This window comes from Simochromis diagramma, unplaced genomic scaffold (assembly GCF_900408965.1).
Source record: "Simochromis diagramma unplaced genomic scaffold, fSimDia1.1 OVJJ01000123.1, whole genome shotgun sequence".
In the NCBI taxonomy this organism is placed as follows: Eukaryota; Metazoa; Chordata; class Actinopteri; order Cichliformes; family Cichlidae; genus Simochromis; species Simochromis diagramma.
In genome coordinates this window covers 3312457-3332739 of record NW_024386778.1, presented here as the reverse complement: position 1 = coordinate 3332739, position 20283 = coordinate 3312457, and the positions used below count along the sequence as shown (strand labels likewise).

The window sequence follows — 20283 nt, the reverse complement described above, 5'->3', positions numbered from 1 at the left end:
GATCAAACTCTTTTCTCACTTTCTCACACTTACTAAAAATGTAAACAAATTTTGTTAAAAAATGTAGATGAATAGTACAAATGTACTATATCCACATAAACAAAAACATAATTATACTCAGAATAATACCAAGTATATTAAGAAGCGGGCAGCACACACAGCCTCACAGCACGAAGTACCCCAGTATCATCATCAAGTACCCCATCATCCAGCCATGGCGTTTCTGTGAGTTGTTTGCTTGTTCTCCTCGTGTCTTCGTGAGTTTCTCCCACAGTCCGGAGACATGGGGTTAGTTTAATCGGTTAATCTGAATGACACATAGGTGTGGCAATGTTAGCCAGCAGATTGGTGACCTGTCCAGAGTGTACCCTGCCTCTTGCCCTACGGTCGCTGGGACAGCCTCAGCCTCCAACAAGAACATCTTGGTCAATCATAATTTGAAGGCCATTAAATTGTGTTTAAATTGGAAATTCCAACACCTGTAAGACTTTACGCGGGGCAGTAGCAACTCAAGGAGGCCAGGAGTTGTGGCTTCTTCCGCCTGTTGATACTGCGCCTGAAAGGTGCAGAGGTGGGGTGAAGGGGAGGGTTACCATTGTTTGAAAAGTTGGCATTCAGCGAAATATTGCTCGTTATAATTTTTACATTTTAGCACCGAGAGTACAATTTGTCAAAAAAATTCATGAACAGAGAAACGAAACAAACTACAAAGAATACAATTTCCTTCACGTGACTGTAGACGCATGCGTAGTCAGGCGGTTGTAACTCAAAATATGCAATAATCTGGGAAGCAGCTCGCGCTGGACTCCTCGCGGCAAACCGAGAACAAACTACAGTGTGTTCTTTCATTAGGAAGACAGCGCATTTCCAGCGGGATCCGGCCACAGGGCTTCGCTTGACTAACGAGCAGCAATGAGCTTTTTTGGTTTTGGTCAGAGTGCGGACATAGATATAGTTCTGAATGACGCCGAAACGAGAAAGAAAGCTGAGCACAGAAGCGAAGACGGCAGGAAAGACAAATATTTCCTTTTCTACGACGGGGAAACTGTTTCCGGAAAAGTCAACGTTACACTCAAATACCCGGGAAAGAGGCTGGAGCATAATGGCATCAAAATCGAGTTTATCGGCCAGATAGGTGAGCAGCTGCTAGGCCTGAATTCCACATTCAGCCCCAGACAGAAGTAGCCAAAGTGTGACAGGAAATACTGGGTAGCTAGCTACATGTACTGACGACTATCAGCATGGTGTATTTTACAGCTTTAATGTGTAAAAAGTGACAAGAAACGCATTTAAAGTTCGGCCGTACTACAGTAACAAGTGTCTATTTGAAGTGTCGGGTCTCGTGACAGATGTGGGCGCGAGCGACGTCAGCTGACTCGTCAGCCATTGGAGAGCCGTTACGTCTCAGTGACCTTTGGCCCTTCTTTTAAACATCTTCTGTAACGTTCACTTTTTGTTAAGTCGCACTTTCGGTGCCTAGATTATCACATGTAAGTAAGAACTGAAGTATTAGGTGATTGTCACTTTTACTTTTGTTCAATCAAAGATGGCAGCCTGAGAGCTGAGAGTTTCAAGGAAACTGCTTAAAGGCGTTTCTGACGGTGCGGCGAACTGTGTATTGTTGTGTCCGTGTGTTTAAAACAGTGTTTATCAGATGATACCGTTTAAGTGACCTGGAAGTGTCTCTGTGGCGGCCATGATAAACGCTGTGATCAGTGCCATCCCATAATTCATAGTCGGAGGCCGTCAGACTGGTGTTGACCAAGACAAAAAACAAAAACAAAAGAACAACAACACGGAATTGTTATTATTAAGTGTCTATTACACTTCATACCATAACCTCCTAACATGAATTTAGCTCTGTACAACTCAGTTTGCATTAGTCTGTTGTTTTGTTTTGTATTGTATCTTGTCTTGGATCAGCTGGGATAAGTAATGGACAGAAGGAATTTTACTTTGCTCACAGAAATCTGAAACAAAGAGGAGTGAAAGAGTTAGTAATTTAATTTTGTTGGTTATGGGACAGATTTACTAACTGGGACAAATTACTGTGATGCTGCAGTCGCAGGATGGTCTACTAACTAGGCTATATTTATATACAAAAGCCCAGCCAGTTCACTTCAGCAATCACCACATTAATGCTAAGTACCACAAATTAGCAGCTAAAAAACCAGCAGACCCAGCGAAGGAGAGTATGATGTAGGGCTCACCTCTAACCATTCAGCATGTGAAATCAGTGAAGAGTTTAGGACAGCCAAAGTTTGGCTTTGCAGTCACCGCTTTAAGCCCTTCACCCAATGTGCCAATTATGCATTTATTCTTCCTCTGTCTTATTCCAAATAAACCTCATCTAAGAATGCATCACAACCGGAAGAGGCATAATTCTTCAGTGTTAGATTTAATGTCATTTTTAGTAAATTACAGGCTGCAAATGTTAATATTCGCCTCCTGAAATTATATATGCCATAGGACCAGCTGCAAAAATACCGCTGTCCACAACTTTCAGTTACAAAACTGACACCATGCCTCTTTAGCAAATCCCAGCAGTTGCATTTTAATGTTAAATAAGGGTTTATGCTGCCACAGACTGTTATTAGAATTGGCCCTATATGTACCTTCTTTAAAACATCAGCTTTTGTAATGGTTATTTTACTCAGGTGGTTCTCTTTTACAACCGGTATAAAATAACCGGGTAACGCACAGCAGGGTGTAGTAAGTGTTGTATTCCATGGTTCTGCACATTGTAGTTTCAACCCTGCAGATATCCAGTCTTACACTGGATATTTTTTTTACTCTCTCTCAGACAAACTCAAACAGATTTCTCTGACATTTCTTATATATAGTTACATATTTGTTTGTTTACACTCTATCCAAGCTGGTTGTTGTTTGTTGCACTCTAGAAACATGCAGTGTATATATAGAGGTTTAGGACCAGAATACACTGCTGTATTTTTCGTTTCTGTAGGTAATGTCTACGTTATTTAAGCAAAACAGAGCCAAATCATATTCCACAGATCACAACTCCTAATTGTGCATTGAAAGAATCTGGGTGCTAAACTGGCCTGCCCGCAGTACAAACCTGTCACCTGTTGGAAACTTCAAACACATTCTGAAACATGAACATGACAAACAGTGTCCTGCACTTTTAAGCAGCTGCAATGCTTTAACAAGCAAGAATGAGAAAGCATTTTGGCCTACAGCATTCACGCTCCTTAGTTCCCAAACCTCTACAGTTGTTAAAAGAGGAAGTGATGCAACAAACACAGGCCTGCACAAACTGTTTCAAATGTGCTACTCACGCTAAAAACAAACTTAGAATAAATTTTTTCAAGTAACAGCGTTGCTTAGTTTAAACATCATGCTGTCAGTCATTTTTTCAGTTGGTTAAAATGATTAGCATTTTTCATTTGCATGTTAAAGTATCTCAGTTGATTTTGAAATAGTTGTGAGCAGATAGGAAATGGAAAGCAAACAGTAATAATTATAAAGTATGTAAATTCATTTCTGACCAGTCATTTCACTGCTGAAATTCAGCTTGCACCATGTAGTCAGTGCGTCAGCACAGTGGGAGAAGTGGTCACTGTGAGGACTGTCAGTACACAATTGTCTTTGCAGTTCCTCAGATAAAAGAGTTTAAAATGACTTCAGCGATGGGCAATGTGTGACACTGTTAATTTGTGTTTCCAGAAATGTACTATGACAGGGGGAATCATCACGAGTTTGTGTCTCTGGTGAAAGACTTGGCTCGACCAGGGGAGCTCACACAGTCACAGACGTTTGACTTTGAGTTCACACATGTGGAGAAACCCTACGAATCATACACTGGTCAGAACGTCAAGTTACGGTAAGTTCTGCTCTGTCCTCTGCAAGTGGAATCATTAATGGCTTGTTCCATGTTTTTGATGGCGTGCTGTAACGCTGGACATTCCTTAACCTTTGTGCAGTTGAGGTGTTACGCTGTTTTTCATTCGTATATGCTAAGCTATACATCTTCAATTTCCTGCTTCATATTTAGGAGTGAGAATGCTATAAATTTTCTCATCTTTGTTTTTTGTTTTTTAAAAAATGCTCTCTGTCAAGAGAGCCTAATGTCTTCTGTTCACTACCGAAGAAAATTTAAGCTTTTTGAAATTATGCCAAATTACAAAACGCTTAGATTTATCTCTAATAAAAACCTCACTTCAGCAGCATCAGGTATATATTGATTCATGGTTTTCTTATCTGCTATAAAAAGCCAGGCCAGGAAAATCGCCTTCATGTTTTTCTGTTTTATCTTCAGTTACTTTGACACAAAGGCATCCTCTGTGATGCTCACACCTCTGATGAAGTCTGACAAGTGTCAGTACTGATAAATGATTACAATAATAATATTTCTGACTATCTGAGTCAAAATTGAATTAAATTAAATCAAATCGAGACCTTGTGAATCAGAATTGAATCCGTTATAGAAATCAGTGACGATACCCAGCCCTAATTTCAAGCACCGGGAAGGTCCACTTTTAAGTCTTTAGTTGAGCTTTTTCATCATCACTATCTTGCTGTTTTGAAACTAGATGATTTGAGTAAGTGGTGCACCTGACTAAGAAATTGAGAGACAGTGTGTACTCATGAAGATCTTCAAGTGGCTTCTTTTTCCCATTAAATTTGCATGTGAGGTTTTCAAACTGGTTCAAAGATATCTTTGAAGTTTCTTTGTAAGATTACTTCATGACATGCAAAACCATAACAATACTTGCTGTTACCTCTTCAACAACGTTGGTGGTAAAGAAAAGCATCTTCAGGTGCTCTGGTCCAACCCCAGCTTGTTTTACTAAACGTCAGTTACAAAGAACTACTTAAAATATGATCTGAAATGCAGATAAACTGCTACATTAGTTTGCCTTCACTTGTAAAAGTTGTGTGTTTCTTGTACACTTTGGTGTTCTCTGTTGCAGCAATACCTGCAGCATGCAACAGTGCATCTAAAGAGGGGCATGCTGTGCACACAGAGATGAAAATCTGTGTACTGGTCAGTGCAACCTCACATGCTGCTTACTGGCTGTTAGCTCTTCTCTTGTATCCAAATGTTTTTGCATTTGCTTCCAGCTACTTTCTCAGGGCGACAGTAGGCCGGAGACTCAACGACATCAGCAAAGAGTTGGATCTTGTGGTTCACACACTCAGCACCTACCCCGAGCTGAACTCCTCCATCAAGATGGAAGTTGGCATTGAGGACTGTCTACACATAGAGTTTGAGTACAATAAGTCCAAGTATGATTTTCTTTTTTCTTTGCAATCAGAAATTGAAATGATCAAAGCAAGAGAGAATATTAACAGATTCCATCATCTGCTTGCAGGTATCACCTAAAAGATGTTATTGTAGGGAAGATTTACTTCCTCCTAGTGAGGATTAAGATCAGACATATGGAGATTGACATCATCAAGCGGGAGACAACTGGCACAGGCCCTAACGTCTACCATGAGAACGACACCATAGCAAAGTATGAAATAATGGATGGTGCCCCCGTCAGAGGTGAGGTCAGAGGCCTTTTATGGTCTGTGGTTCTGCTGCTTGTTGCAGCAGATCTCATTTGTTGCAAACTAAACCTGCTTTTGTCTTGTGCTACAGGAGAGTCCATCCCCATCAGGCTGTTTCTGGCAGGCTATGAGTTGACCCCCACAATGAGGGACATTAACAAGAAGTTTTCTGTGAGGTACTACCTTAATCTGGTCCTCATAGATGAAGAGGAAAGACGCTATTTCAAACAGCAGGTACACAGACAGTGAGATCACACAAGATCTGTAGTTCTTCTGCTCACTCACACAGGTGACTGTTAATGACGTTCCAGCTGTTGTGGTTCAAGCAGTTTCGAGTGCTGTGTCGTTCTTGGAGCTCTACTTTGTGTTTAGTCATAGTATCTAGGAATATGACCACTTTAAACATAGTAAAGAAAATGTGTACTCTAGAAATATCGTACTATAGATCTATAATGACTTTGTGTCTCTGGACGAGCTTTCTGTGGTTTGGGAAAAAGAACCCTTGGCGATGTCAGTGAGGGTTACAGGCAGGCAGCAACTTCACGGGCTGAAAACTGAAGCCAGTCCAGAAATGCAGTTTCTCTATTGCCCAGTTGAAGCAGTTCACAGCTGATCCTCTGATTTTCTTAGTTATTTTTCCTTTTTTTGAGACCAGCAAAACTAAGTGAGCTTTTCTGCACTTTTCCAGGGAGACGTGTACTGTTTCTTTGTTGTTGTCTAATAAGTTAAGAAGAAAACAGAGGAAATGTTTGCATCCATTCATGGCTAAAAAAAAAGTATAATAGCGGCTTGTGCATAAAAGTTCATAATGACCAAGATGAATAAAAGAAGGAAGTATTTGCACAATGAAAAATTTATGTGCGCTGTTCTGCACTTCTGAAAACACACAGTCTCAGTTATCAATCAGTACAGTTTTGTGTATCCAGTACAAGGACTGGGCTTCTGTCCAATCATGGTCCTGGGACTCTAGCTGGAAAACAAAGCTGATTGGGTGTCAGAGTCTTGGCATCAAGGCCACACGCCCCAATCTGTGTGCACAGAGGCACTGAGGAGGGTAAAACATGTGAGAGGAACAAATGTTTATAACTGAGAATGATTCAATTACTGGTAAATAAGAGCACATGGGGCAAATAAAAAAAGACTATAATTCTTCTGGCAATCTGAGGATATTTTGCAGTTAGTTAATTGTTAATATTTTGAACTTTTATAGATCTGAGAGTTTACCAACAGTACATCCCCCTCACACCACCATGTATGTTGTTTTAATTTTTTCCAGGAGATCACACTGTGGAGGAAAGGCGACATTGTGAGGAAGAGTATGTCTCATCAAGCCGCCATTGCCTCGCAGCGCTTTGAAGGTACCTCCAATCCAGAGAAGTTCCTCGGCCATAACGCCGAGGAAGACACCGGCTAAAACCCAGCATGTGCTGCAGCGAGCATCCGAGCAGAGACAGCGCACAGACGTCAGTCTGAACTCTTAATGTGAAAATCACTCGTTTGCATCGAGACAAAATGCACTGCAGTGTTTGTCACAGCTGGAGTAGTGTGCTGAGCGTGTGAGGCGTGTGTGTGTGTGTGTGTGTGTGTGTGTGTGCGTGCATGTGTGTGTGTATGTGAGGGTGGGGATGGATAAACCAGAGTCGGACTCTATTTGTTAGCAATTTTCAGCGTTTTCATTTGAACAAACAACCTTGACGTACCAGCTGGTTCGAGTTTACCACGCTAAGACTGATGGTGTCAGCTAACTTCTCTGTCTCTCAAAACTGCACAAAATTGGCTTGTAAGTACTTAATTGATGCCTTGGCATTTATTGTACACCTCAGTGGGGTGAACTTCACCCATTAGATGCACTTAAATGTCATTTGCAGGTGTGTGTGAATGTAGAATACATGGCACAGAGCCATCTGAGGTGTATTTCTGACACCGCCTTTCCTTTAAACGACTTACTTTGTGGGAAGATTGATACAGCAGCCATTCGACAAGTTAATAATGACTGGCTAAACAATACATGTGACGGCACGTGTGTTTGTGTGCTCACAAGAATGTGAAATTTGAACATGAACTCATGTAAGGTTTTTCTGCCATGCCCTCTGCTGGAAAGAAACACTTTTATTTCCATTTTGCATCTTAATTTTACATAAGTCGAGGAAACCAAACAGCAGTCTGAAAAAAACTATAATGGAAGAGACTTATTTTCATACATTCCAGAAACAGGCGTGACTACAGAGTATTCATTTGAACCCAAATCAGTTTGTTTCAGCCAGCACTGAAAACGTTTGATGCTTCAGTAGGTTACAGTATAGTGTCCCTTCCATCTTTTGTTACAGCTGCCAGTCACTGATAGTTTGAAACCTCTCTGCCATTTGCACTGTGTGCTTTTCTTTTCTGCTCTCAGCACTGTTTATGAACTTGAGTCAAGAGGAGAAAGTTGGCATCACTTCAGATCTAATAAAGACTGTATTACACCTGCGCTTATTTACAAAGATGCCTGTTAACACAGTATAGACTCCTGAGGCTGCTTCTTTGTGCCTATAAGGGTTTGGTGCCAAAATGTCTGCAATACTAGAGAACAGTTGCCACGGTGAGTTGCTACGCCCTGCGCTCCCACGTTTATCTACCAGTAAATAAATGGGTTTAGTACAAAGGCAGGTTTAGATGATGTGGTGAATGTATACTGAAGGCCTCTCTTTTATATTAAGCACTTAATGAAATTTTGAAAATTAACAATCCCAGAACATTTTCTAAATAGAATGAGTTCTTTTGCTTTTACTTTTTAACTGCAGGTCAGGCAGAGTTTATTGGAGTTTTTGTGCCATTATTTGCTTTGCTTTTCTAAACTATGAGAGGACACTAATGAGTACAAAATGAGAAGCACTCGAAGCAAGCCCCTGGATCTTCTTGTCCTTCTGTCTTCTGCTTAACAAGCTTTCCAAAATGCATCACTGTGTATGTTTCATACTCTCCTAGGCAGTAGGGTCGGGTTTTCGCCATGCTGCTGTTTTGCTCTGGTGATTTGATTGCTGTCACCAGACGGCTTTTTAGATACTGTTGAAATATTAAGACTCGCAGCCTGAATTGTGTTGCTTTAAGCCAGCAAGACATGTTCTAATTCACATGTATAGAAGTTGAGCGAGGGAAAAAAAACAGTTAATAAAGCTCTGGTAATATCTGATAAATACGACTGTAGGGACGGTGGTTTGTCACCTTCAAAGTGCAGGAGAGAGTTGAGAGGTGGGGAGATTTCAAAGACATTTAAATTGACAGAAACATGCTGGCAAGTTTCTAATGTTTTCAAAAACACACATTTTGTGCTGAAGGAAATGAATAAATAAAAATATCGGAATTGTTCTTAGCTTAAATGAGCACCTCCATGTATCAAGACAAGCAGGAGACCAGCACCTCCTGGTCTCCTGATAGATAAAAGAAAGCAAGCTTTCCCTCCTCTGGCCTCACTCTTCACCCGATCAGTCTCAAAGAGCTCCTGCAGTATTTCTCTGCCTCGCAGGGCACGCAGTTCATGCTCCGCTCTTTTCATGAATGGCCTGTGATTCTACTTTTTATCAGTACTGGTGAACTCTGACAACGGCGAGAATGTAAAACCAGAATAAACGATGAAATGTACAATATAAATGCACAATGTAAATGCAGCCCCCACCTTCTGTTTATATTCCTGTCACATTTTATCTTGTTTATAAATGTTGATTTTAATCATTTTATATTCCAATTATTCTTTGAAATCAAAGGGATTAAATAACTGAGAAACACGGCTAATGTTTTCGATGCACTTTTTTCTTACGTGAGTAGATTATCTCCGCTCTGAGTGAGACACGTCCTGGTGAACACATCTCTTAGTTACTGTGACTCAGTTTTGTTTTTAAACGGTTCTCTTCCTGGGAGTTTAAAAATGATCAACATTGGGCTCTGTGATATTCTGTATTTCAGTGTTGTCACAAGGGGGCAGGATTGAATCAGGTTTGGTTCTGATTTTATGGTACGCACAGGTGATGATGATGATGATATCAGGAATAGTTGTGCCATGCTTGGTGGGAAAATACGAACAACAAGTTAAAGATTCTGTTCTTAATAAACAACACGGGCTTCATGCTGGTTTTGTTTGCAGGTTCACAGATTCTAAACAGGGGCATGAAAGGGGGTTCAACTCCATCTTATATTAAAAAGATCTTATATTCAGCTTGGTGAACAGTATCATTAAAATTACAATTTCTTATCCTCGAGTACTAAAATACAGCAAGTGTTATACCTATCTTCAAAGACATTATAGAGGTAATGTCTTTGAAGATTTGACTGTAGAAGAAAGATTGGAATGCAGTTTTTGCTTTAAAAATAAAGCAGAAACTTTCATGTCTTGAGATTTTCTGCAGTCTTCAGAAAACTCAAAACTTTCAAATGAGTCATTCATTCAAAGTGAAAGTTTAACAGCAGCTGAAGAGCTTCCGAGGAGAATGATCTGTTGGCATGGTATTATATGATGAATGCACCTTCTTCATATGCAGAAGAACTGAGTCCTATGTAAAAGAAAACCTTGCTGCTAAAAAAATAAATTTTACTAAATGAATGCAGAGCAATGGTCCTGTGACCTGACGGTTCCTGGGTCACAGAAAACTTCATGCAGGATTATTACACTTTTTGAATAATGGAATATTCAATAAGTGTGAACATTATGAAAATTTGAAGCCATGTTCACGAGACAGATGACTGCCAGTTCTGATATAAGTAGCCTGAGGCTGTGGCTCAGGAGGTAGAGCAGGTTGCTGGTTCAATCCCTGGCTCCCCCTAGTCTGCATGCCAAATGTCCTTGGGCAAGATTCTAACCCCAAGTTGCTCTTAGATGCATCCATCAGAGTATGAATGTGTGTGGATGTTAGTTAGAAAGCACTTAAAGTATAGAAGAAAGTACTGGTGAGAAAAGAGTGTCAAAGTTTTTCTCTGGAAAAGGAATATCAGCTCTGTGACGAGCCGGAAAAACAGTCCAGATCTCACTCTGACTGAAAACTAATTCTGGAAATGAAAAACAAAGCTCTATGACAAGGTTTCTTTTGGCAAAGCTGGAACCAGCTTGATGAAGAATACAATCATTCAATAGTGAATCCATGGCTCACATAATTCAGGCCATTATAAAAACTTGAGGAGGTTACTTTTTTTTGTTTCACAAAACCAGAATCTTCAGCTATAAAATAAAACAGTTTTGCATCATATCTGTGATTCGCTACAAAGTGAACGTCCTCCAAGAATCAACATTCCAAACTTGTGTCTATAAACAGCTTTTTGCCAGATAGTTGCAAAAATTGGTGATGTAAAAACTATAACTATAATAATAATAAAATTATTACTAATAATACAGATAGTTCTGTAGTTTCAGTCACAGTTCTTTTTCAATGTAGTGATTTAAATCATACTATAAACTTTTTTTACATTTCAAATACTCAGCTCAGCTACATCATTTATACACAGATTCAGATACCTTTACATTGGTAATGGCATTTTTATTTATATAACACATTTTATTATATATAAAGGGCCACTGAGTGTGGGTAGTTTTGGCCTTGAATTCTGAAGCTGTGCAAGTCATTCTTCAGTTTCGCTCTCAGATGTACAGTACACACGTCATGTGCTGAAATGAAAGGTATGACTTCTGTCATTATAACATATGAGTGGCTTAATTTGTACGTGTGCATAACCTTCACATGTGTATTGTAACAGTGTCACTGTGCTCCTCAGGAGAGTGGATAGGTTTGTTGTGCATCTAATGGCTGAGTCATTAAAAGCCACAAAATGTGTGAGTCATCTGTGTAATGTATGCAAAGTCAGTACATCTTGTGCTACAGAGACTGGAGTCACGAATGTGGATGCGCTGGAGTCCTTGTCCAGACTGCTGTTTGACTGGTGGCTTCAGGTCATTTGCTTCACTGCTGGACGTTTCTTCGGGCTGACAGAACTGACAGGAAGGTGTTTGGCTTTTATCCTCAGGCTGAGACAGTCTGTCATCGAAGCCTGCCAGGTGAAAAGCGAACTAAAACTGGCCTGGGATCATCTGTCGAGAGCAAGCAGGTGAGACTGGGTGTCCAGGTTTAGGTTCCTTCTTCCTTACTTTGATCCTCTTTTAGTAGCTCTCTGCAGTGACAAGGTTTTTATAATCACCCTCCATCTTTCCATAGGAAATAGGCCTGATTTGTCAGCCTGTCTAACTGTTCTTCACAAGTACAGCTGAAGTTTAGTCTTTAAACTATATATCCCATCCCTGTAAATTCAATTCAATTCAATTCCGTTTTATTTATACAGCATCAAATCACAACAACGGTTACTTCAAGATGCTTTATATTGTAAAGTAGACCCTACAATAATACATACAGAGAAAAACCCAACAGTCATATGACCCCCTATGAGCAGCACTTTGGCGACAGTGGGAAGGAAAAACTCCCTTTTAACAGGAAGAAACATCCGGCAGAACCAGGCTCAGGGAAGGGCGGGGCCATCTGCGACTGGTTGGGGTGGGAGAAGAAAGACAGGATATAAGACATGCTGTGGAAGAGAGACAGAGACTAATAAAAAGTATGTAAATCTTTCCTACTAGACCCACACATCTGTCGAACCACTGACACCAAATATGACTAATTTGCTTTATATCAGTGGACGTTCCAAGACAGGCATTTTGATGTGTGAGTGACTGGATGCTTTGGTGAAACACTGGTCAAAAGCAACTTTTGGTGTAGCCTGTTCTGCTCGAGTTTCTGAATTCTCTTCTGCTGGGAAGCAAAGTACTCTCAGAAGATCACACTTCCTTTTCACAATGTCTATACTGTTAGTGTGTGTGTGTGTGTGTGTGTGTGTGTGTGTGTGTGTGTGTGTCTGAAATGGCCCATATCCATCTTACTTTGTACATCTATTACACAAGACCTTTCTGTTTCTTTGAGCTCTCTTGAAATAAACTGTTCAATCTGATCATCTGGACTTCCTGCTTTTGCATCATGGCTGAAAAAAAAACCACACACTGAGCAACTGTGGAAGAAATACTGAGCAAAGTTAAAAGCTGCCCACCCATGTGAGTACTCAGTCAAAGTGCTGAATAACCGTTCAAAAAGTGTGATCATTGCATTTCCATTTATTTGCAGTATCAGGCACCTCCCTGTATTCTCTTGAATTTTTTATTCACCAGTCTGTGCCTTTTCTGCAGGTGGCTATGGTAGCAAAGTCTTTATTTGTGTAGAGTAAAATCAGGGCGGTAGCAACCCAACGTATTATGAATATAGTGCAGTGAGCTTTTCTGGAGTTGTGTTGTTTTCACACTTCACATTCCTCACAGTCACAGTCCTCTTTGAGAACGAGCTGCTTTTGTGTTTTTAGGTTGGGATAATAACCTAAGAAAATATGTATGCATCACTTGCTCACATAAACAATCAGTTATTTTAATTGTAATTTATAAATCCTTGGACTTGAATAGAATATGTGTTTCAGGAAGATTCACGAAAGACTCCAAATTTAACACTTTGTGCATTTTACAAAGCGTGCCACTCTTTTCTTTCTAATGCATTCAATTTTATTTCTATAGTCTATCATAACAACAGTCGCCTAAAAGTGCTTCACAGAAAAACCCCCACCAATCAGACGACACCCCCCCCCCCCCCCAGCAAGCACTCAGTAACAGCTGGAAGGAAAACCTCCCCTTCAACAGGAAGAAACCTCCAGCAGGACCTCTGGAAGAAAGGCTCATATTAATAATTTTCAGGACTAATGATCATCCTCTGAAAGTGTTAACTAAGAGCTTCGTAACCGGAGGCAGTGTTTCATCAGCTGAAACGTTTTCAGATGTATGCTGCTCTTCTTTAAAACGTAGAATTTTCTCCACCCATATTTCCTCGAGAGGTTTTGTCTTTTCCCCTGCCACCACTGTAATTAAGAACACGTTCTCGAGGATTTGCCTGGTTAAATGGCAGTTACATTGACTCAGTGCATGCAGTCCACCTTGTGGTACAAATTTGCATGTTATGAAATACTTTTATATACTCTCTCCTATGCGTTTGTGTGTGCCGGAGAAAATTAAATATATCACAGAATATTCAATAGTAATGTGAAATATAGTTCTCTGTGATGATTTTGGAGTAACAGAAGACAAGAGTACTGAGGCATTGTTGTATTTGAGAACAACTTTTTTTTTTTACTGGCAAATATAAAAGACAGACATGTAGATGCTGAATCGGCTTCTGTAGCTAATAAAAGTCTCCTCTTATGGGCATGTTTCCACATCTATGTGGCCTTCCTCTGTTACTTGGGTATGACTCCTTTTTTAGAGCCTTCTAGGTGCCATAATATGGAATCAGACTGGCACATGGGAACCAAAGGATGTTGACCATTACAGTTGGGAACAATACTATTTATGTGACATGACCCCTGTCTGACTTGTTAGGATGCTTATTCGAGCACAAAGATAATATTCATCTCACTGACAGGCTTTTGTTCAGTTAATTCAGACACAGACACGGAGCATTCTGGATATATTGAATAGATGTATTGGTGTCTGCCTGGTTATGTGGCATTTTAAAAGTCTGAACGAGGTTTATATTGGAATATCGATTCTTTTAATATGGTGCTGCAGGTTTATTCAACCACCGAAACACTTATCAGCTAAGCTATAGTGTCATCCTTACACCATCACGGAGTATGACGGCGAATCCTGTGTCCTATTTTCTCATGCTTTGGGGTTGGACATTTCCGACAGCCGGTGAAGGCAGCACAGAGAAAGCGCCGCTCCTCCGCTCCAGCCAGTATCGCTCCACTCCGAGGTGTGCACGCGGAGAAGAGGGTTTCTTTTTGTACAAGTTTTCTTCTGGAAATACCGTCCTGTGACTGGAGGGAATGGGGAATTGACTCGGGCTTCCAGCGGGAATGAAAACTGTGAGGAAGATAGCGGTGATCGTTTTTTCCCTCCAGAGGAGAAACAGTAAGTGACAGACTGAAAGGGCTCGTGCGCCTTGCTGTCCCGGGGGAGTCTTTTTTTGTTTAGTGTTAACCCAACTAACTGTGATCACGACCACTGGCGCGCTCTCCTCGAGGCCGGGGACTCGCTCAATGATATCCTCCAAATACTTAGTGTCTGACGTGTATGAGTGTGTCCGGTTAAGCTGCGATGAGGAGGGAATTTAACAGCGGTGAAGCTCCAGACGTAGACGGCGAGAGCTAAGCTCCCCTCGCCAGCCAGTCAGCGGTGGTCAGGGACCGCAGACCACAACCACAAAACCAGGTACTTTTAGTACATTCATGCTACATGCTCGCACTACGTGCTTTGCTCGCTTTTTTACCCCTCTAGATAACGTTATTTAGAGCCGCAGTGCTGATGAGACGGTGGCGATGGTGGTGTCTGAAGGGGGGATTCGGGCACAGCGCGAATAATGTCTCGCCAGCTAAGCGAGGCTTGCGTGGAGTTGCTAAGTGCCCCTAGTTGTGCAAATTATATTGAAAATCTAGTTGGAAAAAGGGGCAGATTAACAGCGCTTTGCTTTAATTGTGTGCTCCACGCTCAGGATGTTAAGAACAAGAGAATTTCGGGTATATTTGTGATATTTTGTTCTGTTCGGCTCTACAATTTCCGAACTTAAAAAGAGTTAATCACTTTCACCGGTATGAGAGTTGGATTAAACACAGACTGTGTGGCGTTTTCTGAACCAGGTGATGCCGCATTCACCTGGACCTGTGTCTGTTTGTGTATGCTAACATTAAACTGCTCTTTTTTTATATAGAGATGTATCTGATATTTCACGTTTACTACCGTACAGTACTGCAGTTCATTGCAGTCTCTTTTTGGGTGTTTATTATATATCAGTAAGAAGGAGTTGGCCCTGTTTCTTTGCATTTGGTATTCTCTTTTAAAATGATTTCGTTTCAAATGTTGAATTTTAAATTAGATGTCATCCATATGGGAGTGTCTGAAAGCTTCCTATTCCCTCACATGTTATTTGATCCACAGTTCCCATGGTCTTCTGATGCTTCATGCCTTGTATTAGATTACAGTTTAATCAGACATGTATTGAAGCCTTCGCTCCTTTTTTTTTTTTTTAATCAGGCAAACCAACTTAAAACACAGAGGACTGTACACATAACATCATCTCATTCATCACAGCTGTACATCGCTGCCACATTCAGGAACTAAATGCCTTGCTGAAGGGCATTTGGAGTTAAGTTTCTGGGGAAGATTTTGTTTTGTAATTGTCTCCCTTGTGCAACATTTCTCAGTTTGCATGGATGATTAGTGGGAGCAGCATGCCTGTGAAACCTATCACGTTTGAGCCTGCACCGTGATTGGGCTGGAACAGTTTACAAGCTATGGTTTGTTAAGTATTTTGCTGTCAGGGTCACGGTTCAGTGCAGCGAGAAAACATGACTGCAGCAGTTCCATTTCCCCCCCCTCGGTGTGTATTTATGAGAACAAACACTGAATTCTTAAATACATTTCGGTGACGACTGGCATTTCCAGCATGTCGGTGCTTGATGTCTTTTCTGGTCTAACCCTTTGCTCTAGTTCAGTATCTTTTATATCAAGAAATAACCCCACTTGTCTCACGGTGGCTCCTTACATTTTTGCAACTTTACCCTCAGCTGCAGTCAATTTCCTTTTACTGCAGGAGCAGCTGACCAAATAAACCCATTGTAAGGTTGACTAACCTTTTTCTTTATTATATACATGTTCTGTTCAATTCATTTTTAAAAAATCTAGTAATGTAAAGACCCTACAATAATACAAAGAAAATGACAACAACCAGGTGACCCTCTATAAGCAAACACTTGGCGACAGTGTTGGGACATGTAGCTGTGATTAAAATAATGTTAATTGTTGGGAACAAACTTGTGTTTAACAGAAATATGAGACATAGATAGAATTAGTTCCATCTATGTTATGAAAGAATAGAAAAGGTTCGTGATGATGAGTAGTGCTGCATCTCGACAGTCATTTGGTTAGAACAGAATTAGACATGTTAGTTAGGTTGATGCAGAGTGTAGGAGGAGTAGCTGTAGTTTTTGTTTTTTAAATATAGAATATCATTGGTTATTGATACTTGGGATGTAGCAAACAGGATTTATGAAGGACTTGTATTTTTACATTAAAGAATTGCCCTGTTGTGCAGCTATCCTTATGACTCTGCGTTATTGCACCTGCTCTGTGTTCTACATTGTAATCAGTCCAGTTCTGGCCTCCTAAAATATCCTGTCCTCCTAAAACACATTTGAATTTCAGTGGCCAGTTTTTACCTGGACAATTGAAGGATATATAAAAGTCACTTGGCTGAAAAATGTATGCCGATTCTAACAGAAATATTCTTGCTAGCTCAAAATGAGTTATGCGTGACAGATTATAGGCTAACAAGTAATTTACAACAGTTTAAATGCAAACAATCATTTATTTTTGGTTTGTTTGGCAAATACTGGAAATCAGTTTTTGGCACATCACCTGACAGCAGTACACATCAGAATATTAGGAGTAGGAAATGTTAATGGAAACTTAAGCAACAGTGTTACCAAACACGAACTGGACACAGTTGAAGACTCAAAAACACGAGCGCATTGGTGAAACGACGGGTCTGAGAAATTTGTCAGTGTGGAGATATTTTTGGCTATTTAAAGTCCAACAAAGAAGCAGGGAAGCATTCACTGCAAACACTATGAAAAGGATGTTTCCACGACGGCAGTAATACTAAAAATCATTTTTTAAAATCATTTGAAGTGTTGCCATCATCAACAGTGCATATTTAACCGTTCATCTGCAAAACGCAAGACTTTAATGTCCCAGACTCTTTCTCTGTACGACAAAAAAATGAACAGACAGTGACATCACAAATTGCGTTATTGTAAAAGACACCAGGCCAGAAAGATAAGTTGCCTGATTAAAGTAACCGACTTGTTATGAACTCCCTGGTCACGAACCTTTCCCTCAGCCAACTCTTTTCCAGCAGTACAAAGTGTAGAGAGATGGCTGAATAGCTGTGTCGTACTTCGGTTTTGTGGTCAAGTCGCACATCTGATCCAAATATGACTCTCGCTGCCCTTTCATTGAGACAGCACTGCTCTTCTTGTGGCTTTAAAAAAAAAAAAAAAAAGACAGATCTGTTCCTTTATCTTGTGGCATAAGTGGACCATAACTAAAGAAGTTTAGTATAGATTTTTTTTTGTACTTCTATTTTATTTATTTACAACTGACAACAAAAAAGACAACCCTGCATCACTTTCTTCTTTCATCATGTCACAGGACTGTTGTTAACTGAACCCAGTAGGAAGCGGTGTTGCTTTTGTTTGCTGCACCCTTTAAAAGATAAATGTTATAATTATTGAGCTGTGACTGTGCAAAAACTACTCTAGAAGAGTTAAAGAATAACAATATGGAGCTGGAAATTAACATATTAAGTCTGGTTTTATAGAATAGTTCTGGATCAGTTTAGTGAGCCTGCACAGGTATTCAGCGTTAAGACAACAGTTTTAATATCCAATAGCGATTGGCTGAAATGTACACACAGTGTGGAAACAGAGTGGACAGAGGCTTGCTTGTAACTTAGGCATGCAAAACTCACCATGCAATGAGTCTGGTGTCATTCTTTTACAATAAAGTGCAGCTGTCAAAAAGCATGGGTGGATGCATAGTTTTCATGTCATAGGGTCATTATGACACGGCAGAAGTGGGATAATCATAGTAAATCATGTCATCATTTGTGAGTAATTTAGGGTTAAAGATTTGGGTTTTGCTCTATTCAATGAATTGTTTTACTTCACTTTTGGAACGATAGCTGTGATATTGAGATTTGGAACAGGATTCCTGTACAGCAATGTTATCATTGTAGCTTGAATAAGTGTTGTGTTCACAGCTGACAGGATTAAAGCCAGATTCAAGCTCATGAGAAAATCTACAGCCATACCCCCAAAAAAGGAAGAGATCATATGTTACTCATCAAATGACTCTTAGGTTTTATTCAGACAAAGCTATCTATAGACTCCATGAATATACCACAGTTATTTCTGTGTAACCCTCTTCAAGTGAAGCTCTTCCACTCTGGGATGCGTTTTTCTTGGTTATTACTGCAAACGGTCTCATTTCAGTTTGGTGTCACAGGGAGTTGTTTGTTGATGAATTCCTAAGCTTTTTATCAGGCCGTATTAGGATGAGGAGGGGTTGGATTAGTCCTTTGTGAAATGGTGAAATGTCAGGCTTCAGAACTGTTTCGGCTTTGTGTCATTTTTTATAACAAGACTGTTCACATGACCAAGATGAAATACTAGATAAGTAATTGCTCTCCAAACCAAACATGACTTGGAACTGTGGTGTTTCAGTTAGTTTCTGTTTTAAATAAGATCTTAATGAAACTGTGTCGTCAGCTTTTTTTTATTTACTGCGTGTTTGTTGGTGAAGCACTCTGTTATGTCACACCAGGTATCATGGTGGGTGAGATGGCTGTACCAGCCATTTTACAGGTGGATTGTCAGACTATCCCAAATATCTTCAATCAAATTCTTATAGCGCTGTGCAGTATGACGTAGCACTTGTATCATGATTTTTTTTTTTAAGGTTCTATTAGGAGTAAATAAAAATAAATTCAGTGTCTTTTATGTACAGTTGATACACTTGACCACAACATATTACTCAAACGACTGGAGAACTGGGCAGGTCTTTCAGGAACTGTACTAAACTGGTTCAAAACATACTTAGAAAACAGGAAATACTTTGTATCAATAGGTAACTTCACATCCGAGCAGACAAGTATCACATGTGGAGTTCCCCAAGGTTCCATCTTGGGACCCCCTCTGTTTAACATTTACATGCTCCCACTGGCACAGATTATAAAGAACAACAAAATAAACTACCACAGCTATGCAGATGACACACAAATATATATCACAATGTCACCAGGAGACCGAGGCCCTGTACAGGCTCTTGGTAAATGCATTGAGGAAATTAATGACTGGTTGTGCCACAATTTTCTCCAACTAAACAAAAACAAAACTGAAGTAATAGTCTTTGGCGCCAAAGAAAAACGATTACAGGTCACCAGAGAACTTCAATCTATACATCTAAAAACCACAAACCAGGCGAGAAATTTGGGTGTAGTGATGGATGCAGACCTAAACTTAGAAAAAAACATTAAGACAATAACAAAGTCAGCTTACTATCACCTCAAGAATATTTCAAGAATAAAAGATCTGATGTCTCAACAGGACCTGGAAAAACTAGTCCATGCATTCATTTTTAGTAGGCTTGATTACTGTAACAGCATCTGTACAGGTCTACCTAAAAAATCAGTCAGACAACTACAGCTCATTCAGAACTCTGCTGCTCGAGTCCTCACTAAGACCAAAAAAGTGGACCACATCAGTCCAGCTCTGAGGTCTTTACACTGGCTGCCTGTCCGTCAGAGGATAGACTTTAAAGTTCTGATGCTGGCCTATAAAGCTCTGAATGGTTTAGGACCAAAATACATCAGTGACCTCCTGACCCAGTATGAACCTTCCAGATCCCTCAGGTCATCTGGATCCGGTCTTTTATCAGTTCCCAGAGTCAGAACCAGACACGGAGAAGCTGCATTCAGCTTTTATGCTCCTTATATCTGGAACAAACTCCCAGAAAGCCTCAGATCAGCTGAAACACTCAGTTTATTTAAATCCAGGTTGAAGACTCACCTATTCTCAGCTGCATTTGAATAAAGCACCAAATCCACACTTTTAAGCTTAAATTTCAAAACTTACACTAACTACTGATCTTATCTATTTCTGATT

At 40.2% G+C, this 20283-nt stretch overlaps 2 protein-coding genes across 8 annotated transcripts in view; both read left to right on the top strand.

Annotated features, from left to right (window-relative positions):
• The first annotated feature begins 755 nt into the window (after positions 1-755).
• vps26bl (vacuolar protein sorting 26 homolog B, like) lies at positions 756-9283 on the top strand. Its single transcript, XM_040012227.1, has 6 exons — positions 756-1135; positions 3688-3844; positions 5086-5250; positions 5337-5512; positions 5609-5751; positions 6794-9283. The coding sequence occupies exons 1-6, from the start codon at positions 913-915 to the stop codon at positions 6929-6931; spliced, it is 1002 nt and encodes a 333-aa protein (XP_039868161.1). The 5' UTR covers positions 756-912; the 3' UTR covers positions 6932-9283.
• A 4907-nt stretch (positions 9284-14190) lies between these two features.
• Positions 14191-20283, top strand: part of arhgap32b (Rho GTPase activating protein 32b) — a 114416-nt gene continuing 108323 nt past the window's right edge. For 3 of the 7 annotated variants that reach the window (XM_040012170.1, XM_040012173.1, XM_040012155.1), the window contains exon 1: positions 14192-14773. The gene's annotated coding sequence lies outside the window, so the exon portion shown is untranslated. Of the gene's footprint in view, positions 14774-20283 lie in introns of all 7 variants that reach the window. The other 4 variants (XM_040012178.1, XM_040012174.1, XM_040012184.1 and 1 more) reach the window with 2 other exon arrangements.

Excerpts from the sequence above, each read along its gene's own strand:
- vps26bl (XM_040012227.1), top strand. The coding sequence starts at position 913 with ATGAGCTTTTTTGGTTTTGGTCAGAGTGCGGACATAGATATAGTTCTG. Across the intron at positions 3,845-5,085 it reads GGTCAGAACGTCAAGTTACG|CTACTTTCTCAGGGCGACAG; the intron begins GTAAGTTCTGCT and ends ATTTGCTTCCAG. Across the intron at positions 5,513-5,608 it reads GGATGGTGCCCCCGTCAGAG|GAGAGTCCATCCCCATCAGG; the intron begins GTGAGGTCAGAG and ends CTTGTGCTACAG.